General features: G+C 58.3%; 2 protein-coding genes across 8 annotated transcripts in view; both read right to left on the bottom strand.

Moving 5' to 3' along the window:
- Positions 1-2,563, bottom strand: part of MROH1 (maestro heat like repeat family member 1) — a 119,468-nt gene extending 116,905 nt beyond the window's left edge. For 2 of the 7 annotated variants that reach the window (XM_037999982.2, XM_073018511.1), the window contains exon 1: positions 1,853-2,431. The gene's annotated coding sequence lies outside the window, so the exon portion shown is untranslated. Of the gene's footprint in view, positions 1-1,852; positions 2,432-2,484 lie in introns of those variants that run through there. The other 5 variants (XM_037999981.2, XM_037999984.2, XM_037999988.2 and 2 more) reach the window with 5 other exon arrangements.
- A 6,457-nt stretch (positions 2,564-9,020) lies between these two features.
- HGH1 (HGH1 homolog) lies at positions 9,021-11,989 on the bottom strand. The gene is made up of 6 exons (XM_008001887.3): positions 11,300-11,989; positions 11,121-11,221; positions 10,917-11,015; positions 10,626-10,717; positions 10,414-10,536; positions 9,021-10,337 (listed from the first exon to the last, which is right to left on the bottom strand). The coding sequence occupies exons 1-6, from the start codon at positions 11,890-11,892 to the stop codon at positions 10,143-10,145; spliced, it is 1,203 nt and encodes a 400-aa protein (XP_008000078.1). The 5' UTR covers positions 11,893-11,989; the 3' UTR covers positions 9,021-10,142.
- Between the last annotated feature and the right edge of the window lie 4,723 nt (positions 11,990-16,712).

Raw genomic sequence — 16,712 nt, 5'->3', positions numbered from 1 at the left:
TGACGTGCTGAGGGCAGGGGCCACTCAGGTGCTGGTGCCAGTAGCAGAGCCTGAAGAACAGCTGCAACAAGCCTCGGTGGCTACATTTCCACTTTTCCACATCTATCTACAGATGCCCTAACACTAGTACACAGACATGGATGTAACCGGGATGTCAGAAAAAAACACAAATGCTAATCAGGGCTTTGGTTAAATTACTAAAAAGCAAACGAACGGGAGAAGGTGGCAGGCAGGTTTGATAGGGTTCTCTCCCCCTACATAGCACACATTTCTGTGTGAATGAAAGAGCTGCTTCCTTTTCATTTATTCAACCACATTTAGTAAACACCCGCCAGTCACCATCACGGGCCCAGAGTTCCTGTCTTGAAAGCCCTCCGGCCACAAACAGTATGGCTGCCACACCCGTGCACACAACAGAGGCACTGCACTGGGTCCGAAAGGGTTAGGTGGGGGTGTGCGAGGCTGTGCAGGCCACAGGAACCATAGCCCAGAAGCAGTGGTGAGCCAGCCTGCGGGGCTGGGTGTGTGCAGGGAGAATAGGTGGTCACAGAATGCCCCACCCATGCGTCAGGTCCAAGGAACCTTCTCTCCTAGCACAGCAGCCACAGAATCAACCTCCAAAGTCACCAACAAGGCCTGGGCTGATGACCCAGGGAAATGCAATCCCACAGCCCACTGCTCACAGTCCACCGAGAACATGGTTCCTCAATACAGGCCACACCAAGCTGTGTCACTGGTGCGCGTGCAAACCCCCAAAACCAGGTGGCCCCTCCAGCTCAGTGAAGAAAGCACATTTCTCATGATGGGCAGCAGTCCGTGTTCTCTGAGCACTGACTAGGAGCTCGCAAGAGCCACAGGAGCCTTTCATGGTGCTCCTACCCCAAAGAGACCAAGCTGTGTGGACTGGCACAGACAGAGGATGTCTCTACCCCAAATAACCAGCTCTGTGAAAGGGGGCTTTGAGACAGAGGGTAGCAACCAGGCTTCTCTCCTGGGCCTCTGTGGACCCTGGGAAACAAAACTAAGCACAGGCACCTGTTTCCTGACACAGGCGACAGCCACAAACTCAGGCAAACACACGCCCCACATCCTCCACCTCTGATCCCCTGGTGTCCTGCAGCAGTCAGCAATCAACACCAGCCAGTGGGAAATGATGAAGTGCAGGTCTCCACAAGCCACGAGGCCTGCATGTCAGTTTCAAGTTAACGAAGACAGCTCAACCTCAGGTCATTCCACTCTGACATCAAAGAGAGACCAGAGACACCTGTTCACGAGGACCTTGGGAGCCTGAGACTAAGCAGTGAAGATCCTGCTGACAGCAGCACCCCAGGGTGCCCAGACTGTCCATGCAGCCACGTCACAAACACGTACCACCGATGAAACATGCCGCAAACAACGATTCCCACACGCATCTCCAGTCCTCGCCTCCCCAGGACATCTCCATCCATGGTCATCGCACTGAGACCCAACAGCTCTAAACTCATCACCCTCACCTGACTTATCACCGGCCCTACCCTGCCTGCCTCTTACCGCATCGTGTGCGTTCACCACCATCCCCTTCCAAAGTGGTTCCTGCCTACGGGGCTGTCCCCGACCCAACTCTGCTCACACCCCTGAGTTCGGCCACGCCCCCGTACCCCTTTCTGCTTACCTCACTGCATTTGAGTTTATGGGTCTGTCCCTTCCCCACCTGAGCAGGCAAAGGAGCCCCTCCCCAGAGTGTGTAGGGCCGAGCCACCAGCGCCCGCGGAGTGGTTTCTCTGACCCTAACACTGCAGCTGCACCGACGCTGCCCGAAAACCCGACCCCAAATCGGCCGCTCAGCTCCTGCCCGGCAGCCCCTAAGTCTCACCTTGGCTGAGTGAGGGCTGGCTCCCCGCGGCCCTGCCAGCTCTATGCCCTGCACGCTATGACCAGTCATCCTCGTGACTAGGGACAAATCACCTTCCTGCTCGCGATCGTCAGAGAATACGGAAGGCATACGGAGGCCGGGGCACGCCGGCTTTGCAGGCTCCAGGCGTATGCTTGGCTTCCCGGAGAGAGCACCCCCGGTGGCCCCGCTTGGGGGAGAAGGGCCGGGGACCACCGCGCTCCCGGGGAGGGCCGGGCACCGGGGACCACCGCGCTCCCGGGAGGGGCGGGCACCGGGGACCACCGCGCTCCCGGGAGGGGCGGGCACCTGGGACCACCGCGCTCCCCGAGGAGGGGCGGTCGCGCGGCCGAGACCACTTAGCGGCGCGGAGGAGAGAACAGCCGCACAGCTCCGGCCTCTCTTCCGGGCTGTGGCGCGGCGCACACCTGAGCCAAGGTCCCCGCGACACCCAGGACCCTCCCAGCGCTCGCCCTGTGACCTTGGGGAGGCGCCTCCTGACTCGGCTTCCTCCGCGGCCCCGCCAAGGGAGCGGCCTCAGGCTCTCCAGCCCAGACTTCCCCGGGAGGCCCTTCCCCAGCGCCGCCGAAGGCTCATCCCCGCTAGCCGTTTACCTGAGGAGCCGCCGCCACCTCCGCCGGGGCGCCGCCTTCCCGCCCAGCAGTGCCCCGGAGTGGGCGGAGCCGCGCGCGCCGAGTCCGCCCTCGCTGTCTTCTGGCCAACCGCAACCCGGAGCGCGGCAGTAGGTCCCCGCCCCCGAACGATCTCTGCACTTATTGGTCAGGTGCACGTCTCTCACGCTCGCTCCACCCCACCCACCTTCATTTGCAAAGCAAGAGTGCGCAGACTCGGCTTTCGCTCGGCCCCGCCCTCGGCCGCTCCTGGGCCACCGCCTGGTCTGTTGAGCGCCAGCGCGGCCGCCACTGCGCAGGCGCGGCCTTCAGGCTCGTGACAGCGACGCCAGCCGTCCCTGTGTCCCTGTCGGACGCACAGAGCCCTGGCGACCTCCGCTCCCAGACGCCGGGGACGCGGGCTCGGCGCGGCGTTGCGGCCGTTCGCAAGCACACGCCCGCCCTCTGTCTGCCCGGAAGCGCCCGCTGGAGGCCGCGGCACCGGGAGGGGGGCAGGACTTGCGGGGCCCTGCGCTCGTTGGGAAAGAGGCGGCCAGCGGGGTCCCGGGAGCTCGGGACGCGATAAGAGCGATGTGAGGAAGGAAAGCGCCCGCCGCGCGTTCAGGCTTGGCGTCGGCAGAGGCGGAGGCGGCGGGAGCAGCGCAGGCAGGATGTCCACTCCAGGCCGGAGGGACTGGGCTCCCGCTGTGGGGACGGCGCCCAGGAGAGCGCAGGACCCTTCGCGGATGTGGGCGCGGCCCCTGCGGCGACTTGCCACGCGCCTGTGGCCCTGTCCCCTCCCGGTCTCGGAGTCGCCTCCGCGCCGCGCACACAGCTGCTGCGCGCAGCACAACCCCGCTTTCACTCCGACCACAAACAAGCGCCAGCCCCTCCGCCAGGGGGCAGGCCTGAGTCTGCATTTTCTCCCTAGGGCTCCGCACAAAGCCCAGCACGGGACGGCTGCCCAGTGAAGCCCCGGGAATGAATTCAAGTGCAGGCAACGGCGCGGATAATCGAGACTGCAAAGGGAGGGTGGACAGAGCCAATGGCCGTTCTGATCCTGCAGTCATCAGTTGGCTTGACACTCCCGGGCTTCCGGCCGCGTCCTGGCACTGGTGGGAGCCGGGAGGGAGAGGAGGTGCGCCGCAGGGGGCGCAGGCTCCCAGGCTCCGCTGCAGAGCCCAGAGGCTCAGCTACCCTGGGTCTGGACCACCTGGCTCCGGTTCTAGAGTGACCGTTTCTTGCAGCCCCCACCTTCGACGAACTCCACCCTGCCCCCGTGCCTCTCCAGCCCTTCTAACACTTGAGCAACCAATCCCACCAGCTTAAATTGCCTGGAGCAGCTTCTCTTTTTTCCTCACCCCCAGGTCAACCACAAATCAGTTTGTTTTTTCTGAGGTCGGTCACCCAGGCTGGAGTGCAGTGGTGCTCACTGCAACCTCAACCTCCCCGGGCTCAGGTGATTCTCCCACCTCAGCCTCTGGAGTAGCTGGGACCACAGGGCACACCAACACACCTGACTGATTTTTAAATTTTTTGAAGAGACAGGGTCTCACTATGTTGCCCAAGGTGGGTTTTTGTTTTTGTTTTTTGAGACGGAGTCTCGCTCTGTCGTCCAGGCTGGAGTGCAGTGGTGCAATCTCTGCTCACTGCAACCTCTGCCTCCCAGGTTCACGCCATTCTTCCGCCTCAGCCTCCCGAGTAGCTGGGACTACAGATGCCTGCCACCACACCAGGCTACTTTTTTTTGTATTTTTAGTAGAGATGGGGTTTCACCATATTAACCAGGATGGTCTCGATCTCTTGACCTCGTGATCTGCCAGTCTCGGCTTCCCAAAGTTGTGGGATTACAGGCGTGAGCCACCGTGCTCGGCCCAAGCTAGGTTTTATTGTTGAAATGAGGCCTCTCACTGTTACCCAGGCTGGAGTGCAGTGGCACGATCACAGCTCATAGCAGCCTTAAATTCCTGCGCTCAAGTGATCCTCTTGCCTCAGCCTCCCAAATAGCTGGAACTACAGGTGGGCACCACCAAGTCTGGCTAATTTTTAAGTTTTCTTGCAGAGACAAGGTCTCACTATGTTACCCAGGCTGGTCTGAAACTCCTGGACTCAAGAGATCCTCCTGCCTTGGTCACCCAAAGTGCTGGGATTACAGGCATGAGGCACTACACCCAGATCTTGTCCTTATTTCCTGTATCCCAGGCAATTTGCCAAACAAGGGATGAGGGTGAGCAAAGGAATATCAAACGCATGCCTTGCTCTCAAAAGCTCATGGTCCAAAAGGGATGAAAAAGTGTGTTTTTCCAGTTCAAGCCAGCCCGTTCCAGGGCCTTTTCTGCAGCAAACATGCCACGTGCACCCACAGATCTCAGTAGAGGAGACTCCAATTCCCCAGACTCGCTGGCCTGTACCAAGCACTGGCCCCATGCAGACATTCCCAGGATGGCTGCCCATCAGGCAGCCCTGCCCTCCAAGCTCACAGCCACTCTGCTGTCCAGCTCACAGCAGAGATGACACATTTAGGTTGGGCTTCCCCACCATGGGGCCTTAATGTCATCATTTGTAAAGCGAGGATTGCTTGGTTGTGTTAGGACTTGAGATCCTGGATGTGAACTGCCCCCACGGGCCGGGCACCTGAATGTGTTCTGTGAATGGGGGCAGGACTGCTACAGGTGGTAGCTGTAGCTCATGCGACTGCCCAGAATGGCACTCAGCACACAGCTGGCACTCAAACGTTAGCAGCAATAGTGCCCACAGCGCACTCTGGGATCCAGAAGGGAGGGGCAAAGTTGGCTTCTGTCTCTTGGAGCTGTAGGATCAGAGGTGGGCTCGGGGTGGGGTCCTTGCTTGCCCTGGGGTGTGCGGTCAAGTCTGCAGAGGTCTCTAGGTGGGAGGCTTCCTGCACCCTGCTGGCCTGGGCAGGAGGTGCTTCAGGCTTCAGTGGAGAAGGCTGGGAGACAGACAGGGCTCCTGCCTGCCTTCCTCTGGCTCAGCCCACCTTAGGGCCCAGCTGAGTGTGGCCGTGGTATCCTCTCGAATGAGGAAGGGGTGCAGTTGAAATGGTGGTTGGCACCTATGTGTCCCTTTTCCTGTTTTTATGTCCCAGAAATCCCCACCCTCATTTCTTTAATGGCTTTCTGTGGCCAGCCACGTCAAGAGGGGTCCACAGAGGCCTCACCCTGGCTATAGCTCTTGAATTGGGTTTTCACCTCACAGAGAGTGGGCCCCATGTGGGCAGGACTGGTCCCACAAGATGTCCTCAGAGCGGGCAGGTCCCCAAAACAAGAAGACGTACACTTCAAGGGCACAATGCAGGTACAGCTCTAGAATTCTCCATTCTAGATTCTGCCCCTCCTCTCCCTGAGCTAGCCCTCCCCCTGCCCAGTCCAGGGCTGTGCCAGCCCCCGCCCTGAGCTCGCAGCCCCATCACTCCCTGCCTCTGCCGCAGTCCCAGCAAGTCTTCAGAAGCGTGGCTGCTGCCTCAAGAGCGACGCAGCTCCCACCCAGCGCCCCCCACCACCCTGGCCCCTGCCCTCTGACACAAGTCAGGCCTCAGTCGTGCCCCCCAAGGCTGGTGAAACTGGACCACCACACCCCCTCCCATGCACTGCCCTCCATGAAGGGCAGCAGCAGGCAGAAGCTGACTCAGAGAACCTTCACAGAGCAGGTACATGAGGGCAAGGACAATGGCTACCTGTTCCCCAAAGTGTACTTGGCCGATGCCACCCACGAGTGCATGCACCACAACCCCAAGCTGTCCTCCGATCTGCAGGGCAAGCGCCACACCATGGTAAGGCAGGCTTACCTCCCTCCCCAAGGGGCTCCAGTGCCCCCAGCCTGGCCCCAGCAGGCCCCTATGTGTCCCAAACCCACTCAGGCACCATCCAGCTGCTCCAGCTTCCTCCGCCTGAGACTCTCCCCAGTCCCATTTCCTCCCCAGAGGCCTCTCTGGGGCTCCTGCAGGCTGACCATCCCCTGTTCCCAAACCCCTTGAACACAGAGTACTTGGCACAGGAGGGAGTGGGGAGGTCATCGCTGCCCTCCAAGGGCACTGCTCACCCAGCGTCCCCCCCTGAGGATTCCAGCAAAGTGTATAAAGGACAGGCGCCTGCCTTACCACAGCCAGCCCCTCAGGGGCCAAGTCTCACACAGCAAGTGCCGTCCACCCTACAGATAGCTGTCAAGATCGTCTCCACAACCGAGGCCCCGGTGGAGTTTTCCCGCAAGCTCCTGCCCCGTGAGATCTCCGTCACTCAACACTACCTACAAGCACCTGAACGTGGTGGGCAGAGGCCTGGACACAGCCTGTCCCCACCCTCCCCTTCCCCAAGGGTAGCTCTCCCCAGCCAGCTGCCTGCCGCAGGCCTATTGCCCCCTCCCCCCACCTTGGACCTCCCTTTCGCCCCAGGGCTGGAGCCCAACCCCATCCTGGAACCTGGATCTGGTACCCTTGACAGTTCCAGCACACCCTTGGCCCTGCCTCAGGGTGATGGCAGGTGTGTGGGCTGCAGGTGCAGCTGTATGAGGCCTATCAGAGCAGCCAGCTCGTGCTGGAGCTAGTGGCCCAGGGCGACCTGCTGGAGCACATCAACGCTGCGTTGGACCACCTCTGCCACCCAGGGCTGGAGGAGAAGGAAGTCCTTGGACTGTTCTGGCAGCTGGTCAGTGCCATGGCACACTACCACAGCGTGGGCGTCGCGTACCAGAGAGGGCGGCACCTGGGTCGATCGTGTGCCCACAGGCACAGAGAGGCCCACTTGAGCCCAAGCCAGCCCTACCTCCTGCCTCCCCTCTCCCATGCAGGGACCTGAAGGGCGAGAACATCCTGCTGGACGACCTCGGCCTTCTCAAGCTGACCGGTGAGCCCACAGCCCCCGTCCTGACCCCAGCCTGGGGTTGAATGCCTCCACCTGCCGGGCCCACACCCACGCTTGTCCCAGGCAGGCCCCTGCCTTCAGCTCTCCCAGAAGGCCTGCAGGCCACCCTTACCCATGGGCCTGAGGCCACTGGCCTAACCCCTACGTATGCCCCAGACAAGGCCCACCTCATCCACACCCACACTCTTGCTGTCGGCCACACACTGCATGCAACCCCACAAGCCTCCACAGCCATCCCTGCAGACTGGCATCCTGCACCCGACCCTCACGCACAGTGCCACCCTCCCCACGCACCTGGTACAGATTTTGGCTTCGCCAGCTGCGTGGGGCCCAGGAACTCACTGCTCAGCACTTTCTGTGGCTCCCCAGTCTACACAGCCCGAGATCCTTGTGAGCAGCGAGTATAGCAAGGAGCAGGCTGACCTGTGGAGCCTGTGAGTGCCTCCCAGGGAGCCCTGACCCCAGGCAATGGGGCAACCTGTGGAGTCTGAGTGCCCCCAGGGCACCCCAACCCTGTGGCCAGGGCCCACGGGAGGGCTGGGGAGAGGCCACACCCGTAGGAGCTCATGTCCCCAGAGGTGTCATCCTCTATGCCATGGTGAGTAAGAAGCTGCCCTTCAAGGAGCCCCAGCCCCACTGCATGCTGCACCTCATGCACTGCGGTCCCACCTTCTGGCCAGGTCTGTTCCCAGGTAAGCACCACCCCATGACCTTCCCACACCTAGCTCAGGCCTAGAGAGCGGCAGTGAGGAAGACCTGGACTCCCAAGAGGGTAGTCCTGCGTGGTGGAAGAGACTGAACCTGGCATTCTCCCCGCTTAGGCTGGGAAGCGTTTGGTCCATGCACGGCAGTGACAAGTTCTGGGGAAGCTGGACTGGTGGAGGACCTGACTCAAAATGCAATTCAGGAAAGGCTGTGGCTGCGAACCTGAGCTCTGCACTAGCCCAGGGCACACTGCCTTGCCCCTCTATGCCTCAGTCTCCCCACTGGCAACAGAACTGACCCCTCTAAGCTGCTGGCACCATTGGCAGTGATGTGTATGGGGTGAAGGTGGGTGCTGGAGTGGTGAGAGGCTGCAGCTGTGAGCCCTCGCCCACAGTGCCAGGACCTGATTTGGGGGCTGCTGCAGCTGCGTCCAAACACATGCCTGGGCCTGCAGCGAACACGCTCTTCCTCAGTGCTGTGCCAGGTGTGGTGTGGCCCTGTGGGTGAGCAACTGAGCAGCACGTGGTCCCTCTGCACTCCACCTGACCCCACTGTGGTCCCTTGCAGAGAAGCAGGTGCAGTCCCAATTCCCAGCATCCATGGATGACCTGGAGCCTGGTACAGACTTAGAGCGCCAATGGCCAGTCCTGTAGCTGCATGCCCCCAACAGCAGGGCATCCCCAAGGAGAACGCGGGCCCTGAGCTCAGGCCTCCGAAAGCACACCCCAGAGGGGTGGGTTCTGCCCAGCTGGTGCTCTGGAGCACTGTGGCAGCCAGCCTAGGAGTGAGCTCCTCCAGGAGGCGCTCCAGTAAACTGAGGGTGAGGGGGTGGGGCAAGGCCAAATAAAGCATGTATTCTGTGAAGAGAGTGAAGATGTCTGAGTGCTGAGAGGGCAAGTGGCCTCCAGTGGCAGGCGGGGGCTCTGGCCAGGGGAAAACATGGTCCACACATGCCTGCATGAGTGGCAGAGCTTTATTGGGGGCAGGTGAGAGGAGATCCTGGAGGCGGGAGACGCCTGGCACCCGAGCCTCCAGTTTTAGGGTGTAGAGTGAGGCATTGTGAACGCTCAAGAAAACAAGTTAAGCTCCTTCACCAGGGTTCAAGGGGCCTGGGAGGGCCCATCAGTGAGAAGGGGCCAGCCCTCAGGAGCCCAATGCAAGAGGTGGCAGTGAGGTCAGATCGGCTCAGGAAGGGAAGAGTGTGGCAAGCCCCTGTGGGGCTTAGCAGCCACAGACCTGGCAGGTGGGGGGATGCACACAGGTCCAAGGGAGAAGCAGGTAAGATCCCTGAGCCCATAGTGGGCTCTACCACAGGGGCAGAGGGTGGCTGGGGGAGAGGCTTGGACAGGGGCCAGGCTGCAGGCACATCTGGAGGCTCTTGGCAGAGGTAGGAAGGCCAGGGAGGAGTGGCCCAGGCTCAAGGAAGCTGATCAGGGAGATGGCCTAGCTAGAGAGGCCAGTGAGAGCACCCACCCAATCTGAGACTGGGAAACAGGAAGACATAGGGAGTTGACAAGGGTTGAGGGCAGGGTCCTGGAGCATTGGTCAAGCAGGGAGGCACAGTCCTAGAAAGACCCCAGGATCTAGGTATGGCTGGGTCAGCCCTTTGAGGCCAGGTCTCAGGGAACAGGGAGCTGAGAGCCGCAGGGAGTGGGGCTGACAAAGCAGCACTTATACCTCTGTCCAGACCCTGCAGTGCCCTGGGGACTTGGAAGCTTCAGCTGGCTCCTTGGGGCTTGCAGTGGTTTTCCGTCCAGTCCCCATGCTGTGCCCAGGAAGAGTCTTCTCATGGCTCCCTGGCTATCTGCCTGCCACCTCCACCTTCTGCACAGGCAGCCGAGTCATGGTGCCTGGCCCACAGTACTGCTGTGCGCAACCTGCATTCTTGCTGGTAGCAACACTGCACAGGGCTGGGAAGTGCCTCCAATTCTTACTGGAGCCTAAGTGTAGCTCTGCTTCTTAGCAGGGCACAGTCTCAGAGCAAGGGGACTCAAGGGGCCTGTAGGCAGCTGCAGGAAGGCCTGGTCTGAGAAAGCCTGGCAAAGGGGACCCTGGAGCTTGTGTCCGGCTGCAGGGGCCTCAGGTGGGTGTGGCCCTCTCCACCCATGGCTCTGGGGCCAGCTCCAGCTCCCGCTCCTGCTCCCGCTCCTGTTCCCGCTCCAACTGCTCCTGCTCCTGGCAATCCAGCTGCTGCAGCTGCTGCTCCACATCCTCAGGCACCTGCACCTCCAGCAGGTTTTCCATGCCACGTTCAGGCTCATCCCCAATAAGCACCTGCCAGACGGGAGGCAGGTGAGCAGCTGGCCAGCTACAGATACCCCTTCCCCAGCCTCTCCAACCCTGCACCAACCTGGATGAGCTTCTCACAAGCCACCCGCACATCGGACTCTGGCTCCCAGCTGTGCAGCTCTCGAAGGATCAGGTAGGCTCCCTGGTCCCGCACCTGCTGCCGACCTGGTGCTGTGGCTGTCAGCTGAGGAGGTGGAAGAGGTTACCCAGATGTCAGCATGCTCGTGTGTGTGTGTCAGGGATGGTGCTTATTGCAGCAGGGCTCCTGCTCACCAGCATGATGGCTTCAACAAGCATCTTGCGGATGTCTGCATCAGGTTCTCGCTGCTTGTCTGGTGGCAGGTACTGTAAGTCCACAGGCAGCCCTAGGGGTGAGCGTGTGGGAGTCACTGTGTCCCTGAGCTGGGCAGCTGGGCCAGGCTCTGCCTGTGTAAGTCCCACCTGTGCTCAGCAAACTCACTGCTGCAAGGTTTCAGAAGGAGCCTGTGGCCTGGACACCTCTCTCTCCCTCCACTGGCCTCCCTCCTCTCTGGCCAACTCTGAGGCTCCACACTAGCCACTCACGTTCCATCTCTTCCTCGGAGAAATCCTCAGGCCCAGCCAAGGGCAGGAGCAAAAAGGGAAGAATGTCCACCTCAGGTCCAAGCAACCACTCGTGATGTCCTGAGGGACGGCGAGGGTAGGGAGACAGGAATAGAGACTGGTCCAGAGCAGCCCGGAGTCCAGTCCCCACCCCTGGCGACGCCCCCCGCCACACCCACCACTCACGGTGCTCGAAGCAGCAATTCCGCAGCGTTCCCACCACCCCGCCCCTGCGTACAGAGGAATCGGGGTACTGGGTAAGGGGCAGCAGCCGCTGGACCACGCACCTGTTGGGAGGGGTCACTCAGGGCCGTCCCCGTTAACTTCCGTCCCCTCCCCGCCCGCGCGGGCGCCCTGGGCTTCACCTGTCGGGGTCCAGTAGGAAGGCCCTCGCCGCAGGGCGTTGGCTGAGGTTGGAGAGCAGCGGCGCCAGGTAGTGCAGGGGCGCGCGGGCGTTGTAGCCGGGCGTGCACAGCGCCCGCACCAGCCGCTCCAAGCCCGAGTCTGCCGGCTCCGCGGCCGCCAGCGCAGCCATCAGCTCGGCACACGGACCCGGCTCGCGACTGAGGTTGGCCAGCGCGGCGGCCGCCTCCTCGGCCCAGGGCCACTGCGGGTCCAACGCGCGGCCCAGCAGGCGCGCTGGCAGCCCGGGATCGGCCGCCAGCAACGTCTCGTGCAGGCCGGGGTCGGCGGCCAAGTTCACGAGCGCACGGGCGGCGTCGCGGGCCGGGGCAGAGGCCGGCGCCAGCTCCACCAGAGACTGCAGCAGCGCCTCCTGTCCCGCCAGCAGCGCGCGGCCGGGCCCGGAGCCGGTCAACGCCAGCACGTGCCGCACCGCGGCCGCCTGCAGGTCCGCCCGCGCGCCCGGCGCCAGGAAGGGCAGCAGCTTCACCACCTCCGCCTCCGGGCTTGCCTCCGGCCCTCCTGGCGCGCCAGTGCCAGCCCCGGCCTCCCCCATGTGGAGCAACACTCGGCTGCCAACGGACGGGTCCCAGCGCTCCACTTGGGGGTCCGCTGTGTGGCCCGCAGCTCCGCCCAGCAGAGGAGCGAAAGCCGCCCCGGCCAATCCAAGGCTGCGCACTGGGCTCAAGGGGCGGGAACGGCGTGCGGGGGCGGGGCCAGGCCGCGCGCGGGGTGTTATGGGTCTCGGTGTCTGGTCAGAAGCTGAGGAGGTCGGCGATGGAGCGCTGGAGGTCCCGAGCCCGGGGTATCGAGGCCCGGCGCGGTTTGGCCGCCTCCCGCGTCCACACTCGCTGGAAACCTCCGTATGCTCTCGGCTAGGTCGGCCAGTGCGTCGCACTGGGCGCTGGCCACGCCTAACCTAGTCAGCCGGCCCTGGCCTCTCGTGGGCCCTGAGGGTCTGAGGCCTGCGCCCCGCCTCCTAGACCAGGCTGTCGGGTCGGAGAAGGGCTGAATGGAGGAGTGGGGACGGGCCTGTCGGAAGGAAGGCCTGCTCTTGTCCAGGCTGGCACAGCCACCGAGAAGCTCGCGCCGTCCAGGGACGGGACAACACAGGGCACCCAGTGCGGACCTGAGGAGGCAGCTTTGGAGAGGCCTCTGGGCATCTCTGAGCGGGTAGCTTTGGGGTATTTGTCAGGATGTCTTCGGTCGCAAGTGACAAACCCAACTCAAACTGACTTGCACGGAGAGAAAATTTGTAAATAGAGGTTTGGAGGGCTCCAGCTTCAGGCACTGCTGCATCCAGGAGCTCTCTGGAGCCTTGTACTGTCTACCCTACCATCGCTTTCCCTCTCTGTTGCTCTGCTGCTCTGTGGCTCCATATCATCTCCACCTACCACTGGCCGATTTTCTCAGAGCAGCTGGGAAAGACAGACACTGGGACCTCCCAGTTCCATGGTCCTGGCAGAAGAGTTTCTCCCAGTATTGGAGTCTGCCCCAGGAAAGGACTCCAGTTCTTCACGTGTCCTCCACTGTGGGCGGAGCAGCAACCTTCCAGAGACACCCAGACTGGGGAGGAAGGGAGGGCAAAAGAAGGGCATTCCCTCACTCCAGCAGTTTTTGGGCACCTGCCATCTGCCAGGCTGGTAGCTCAGGACACGGAACCAAACAACTTTGGTGGCCTTTCTGGCCTCTGGGTCTTTGCACTTGCTGTCTCTTCTGCCTGGAATGCTCTTTCCTCAGCTGTACACAAGGCTGGCAACTTCTAATTATTTGTCAGAGCTATCTTCCCTGGGCAACTTACAGAGACTCAGCCCACCCATCACCCATGACTGCTTGGTTTCTGTCTGCCTCCTTCAAGATAGCAATACTTAGGCCAGGTGCGGTAGCTCATGCCTGTAACCCCAGCATGTTGGGAGGCTGAGGAGGGTAGATCGCCTGAGGTCAGGAGTTTGAGACCATCCTGGCCAACATGGTGAAACCCCGTCTCTACTAAAAATACAAAAAAATTAGCCGGGCGTGGTGGCAGGCGCCTGTAGTCCCAGCGACATGGGAGGCTGAGGCAGAAGAATGGCATGCACCCCGGAGGTGGAGCTTGCAGTGAGCCAAGATGGCGCCACTGCACTCTACCCTGGGAGACAGAGCGAGACTCTGTCTCAAAAAATAAATAAATAAAAATAAATGAATAAATTTCTATTGTTTAAACCACTCAGTCTATGGCATTTTGTTATGGCAACCTGAACTGACTGAGACAATAGATATGGGCTTTCATTTTTGGATGTTGAAAATATTCCAAAATTAGATTATGCTGGTAGTTGCACAACCGTGAACATACTAAAAACATTTAAATTGTACACTTTAAATGGGTCGATTGTATTTAAACTACATCTAAAACCTGTTAAAAAGAGGGCACCCATGTAACAGTTGGGACACATTGATACCAAAAAGTATTTGTTGTTTGTCTGAAATTCAAATTTAACTGTATCCTGTTTGTCTGAAATTCAAATTTAACTGTATCCTGTACAGTAAATTTTGAATTCCAGACAAACAGTAAATACTGTATCCTCTATTCAAATTTAACTGAGTACCCTGTATTTTATCTGGCAACCCTATTTGCAGCCTGTCGGCTTTCTGGCACTCACCCATGAGTCCACAGACCACTCTGTTTAGGAAAGAGAACTGCTGCAGAAAAATACCTTCCTGAATACTGAGGAAACCCATTATGTCACCCAAATTGATAAACTGATGTCACTAATGAATGTGAACAAAAACCAAGAATCAGTAGATATTAAGTAAACCAAAGGCATATATTTATTTACAGAGGTAACACAATATGTGAAGCAGAAGAGAATTTTTTTTTTTTTTTTTTGAGATGGAGTCTCGCTCTGTCGCCCAGGCTGGAGTGCAGTGGTGCGATCTTGGCTCACTGCAAGCTCCACTCCTGGGTTCACACCATTCTCCCACCTCAGCCTCCCGAGTAGTTGGGACTGCAAGCACCTTCCAGCACGCCTGGCTAATTTTGTTTTGTTATTGTTGTTGTTGTTGTATTTTTAGTAGAGACAGGGTTTCACCGTGTTAGCCAGGATGGTCTTGATCTCCTGACCTTGTGATCTGCCCACCTCGGCCTCCCTGGGATTACAAGCCACCACGCCTGGCCAGGAACATTGATTGATTGATTGATTGAGATAGAGTCTCGCTCTGTCACCCAGGCTGGAGAGCAGTGGCGCGATCTCGGCTCACTGCAGCCTCCACCTCTCAGGCTCAAGTGATCCTCCCACCTCAGTCTCCTGAGTAGCTGGGACCACAGATGTGTGCCACCATACCTAGCTAATTTTTTTTTTTTTTTTTGAGATGTAACCTCTCTCTTTCATCAGGTTGGAGTGCAGTGGCGTGATCTTGGCTCATTGCAACCTCCGCCTCCCAGGTACAAGCGGATTCTCCTGCCTTAGCCTCCAGAGTAGCTGGGATTATAGGCACTCGCCACCATGCCCGGCTAAATTTTTTTTTTTTGAGACAGAGTCTCACTCTGTTGCCCAGACTGGAGTGCAGTGGTGCAATCTCGGCTCACTGCAAGCTCCACCTCCCGGGTTCACGCCATTCTCCTGCCTCAGCCTCCTGAGTAGCTGGGACTACAGGCACCCGCCACTATGCCTGGCTAATTTTTTATATATTTTTTTAGTAGGGACGGGGTTTCACCATGTTGGCCAGGATGGTCTCGATCTCCTGACCTCGTGATCTGCCTGCCTCAGCCTCCCAAAGTGCTGGGATTACAGGTGTGAGCCACTGTGCCCGGTCTAATTTTTGTATTTTTTTTTAGTAGAGACAGGGTTTCACCACGTTGGCCAGGATGGTCTCAATCTTTTGACCTCATGATCTGCCTGCCTCAGCCTCTCAAAGTGCTGGAATTACAGGCGTGAGCCACCACGGCCAGCCAATTTTTGTATTTTTTGCTGAGATGGGGTTTCACCATGTTACCCAGACTGGTCTTGAACTCTCGAACTCAAGTGATCTGCCTGCCTTGGCCTCCCAAAGTGCTTGGATTACAGGTGTGTGCCACCATGCCTGGCCAGAACTTTTAAAGAATTCTAGTTAGTATGCTCTGAAAATTCAGGAAAATATTGCATCCATAAAACAAGAACAGATGTCATGATAAAGGAGCAATCAAAAAACAAAGATATATTAAACACTGAAATCATGATTGCTGAATTTAAAACCAATGGGAGAGGTGGGTCCAGTGGCTCACGCCTATAATCACAGCACTTTGGGAGGCCGAGGTGGGCAGATCATGATGTCAGGAGTTCAAGACCAGCCTGGCCAATGTGGTGAAACCCTGTCTCTACTAAAAATACAAGAAATTAGCCAGGCACAGTGTTGTGTGCCTGTAATTCCTGCTGCTCGGGAGGCTGAGGCAGGAGAATTGTTTGAACCTGAAAGGTGGTGGAGGTTGCAGTGAACCAAGATGGTACCACTGCATTGCAACCTGGGGGCAGAGTGAAACATTGTCTCAAAATAAATGCAATACAATACAATACAATACAATACAATACAATACAATACAATACAATACAATACAACAAAACCAGTGGAAGATTGAATATGGCTGAAGATTGAATTAGTGTTTGACAACTTAAAGTCGAGAGTATATCCAAAATGAAAGACAAAATAGAGCCGGGCACAGTGGCTCACACCTATAATCCCAGTGCTCTGGGAGGCCAAGGTGGGCAGATCACTTGAGGTCAGGAGTTTGAGACCAGACTGGCCAATATGGTGAAACCCTGTCTCTACTAAAAATACAAACATTAGACAGGTGTGGTGACGTATGCTGTAATCCCAGTATTTATTGATTTATGATCAATAAATACTGAGGGAACTCAGAGACCAGTGTGGGCGGGTCCTCCGTATGCTGAGTGCTGGTCCCCGGGGCCCACTTTTCTTTCTCTGTACTTTGTCTCTGTGTCTCTTTCTTTTCTCAAGTCGGTTGTTCCACCTGACGAGAAATGCCCAGACATGTGGAGGGGCAAGCCACCCCTTCATCTGGTGCCCAACGTGGGTGCTTTTCTCTAGGGCGAAGGTACACTTGAGCGTGGTCATTGAGGACAAGTCAACAAGAGACTCCCGAGTACGTCTACGGTCAGCCTTGTGGTAAGCTTGTGCGCTTGGAATAACCTTGAGTAACAATGGGGCAAACTAAAAGTAAATATGCCTCTTATCGCAGCTTTATTAAAATTCTTTTAAAAAGAGGGGGAGCTGGAGTCTCTACAAAAGATCTAATTACGCTATTTCAAACAATAGAACAATTCTGCCCATGGTTTCTAGAACAGGGAACTTTAGATCTAAAAGACTGGGAAAAAATTGGCAAAGAATTAAAACAAGCAAATA

Source organism: Chlorocebus sabaeus, chromosome 8 (assembly GCF_047675955.1).
Source record: "Chlorocebus sabaeus isolate Y175 chromosome 8, mChlSab1.0.hap1, whole genome shotgun sequence".
Classification (NCBI taxonomy): domain Eukaryota; kingdom Metazoa; phylum Chordata; class Mammalia; order Primates; family Cercopithecidae; genus Chlorocebus; species Chlorocebus sabaeus.
The sequence above is the reverse complement of the archived record's forward strand: the minus strand, read 5'-3'. Positions and strand labels throughout refer to the sequence as shown.

Bases quoted from the DNA above. Each gene is read 5' to 3' on its own strand.
- HGH1 (XM_008001887.3), bottom strand. From the start codon at position 11,892: ATGGGGGAGGCCGGGGCTGGCACTGGCGCGCCAGGAGGGCCGGAGGCA. The intron at 11,016-11,120 runs GTGAGTGGTGGG...GCCGTCCCTCAG, and splicing joins GAATTGCTGCTTCGAGCACC to GACATCACGAGTGGTTGCTT. The intron at 10,338-10,413 runs GTTGGTGCAGGG...CCCGTCTGGCAG, and splicing joins CTTGTGAGAAGCTCATCCAG to GTGCTTATTGGGGATGAGCC.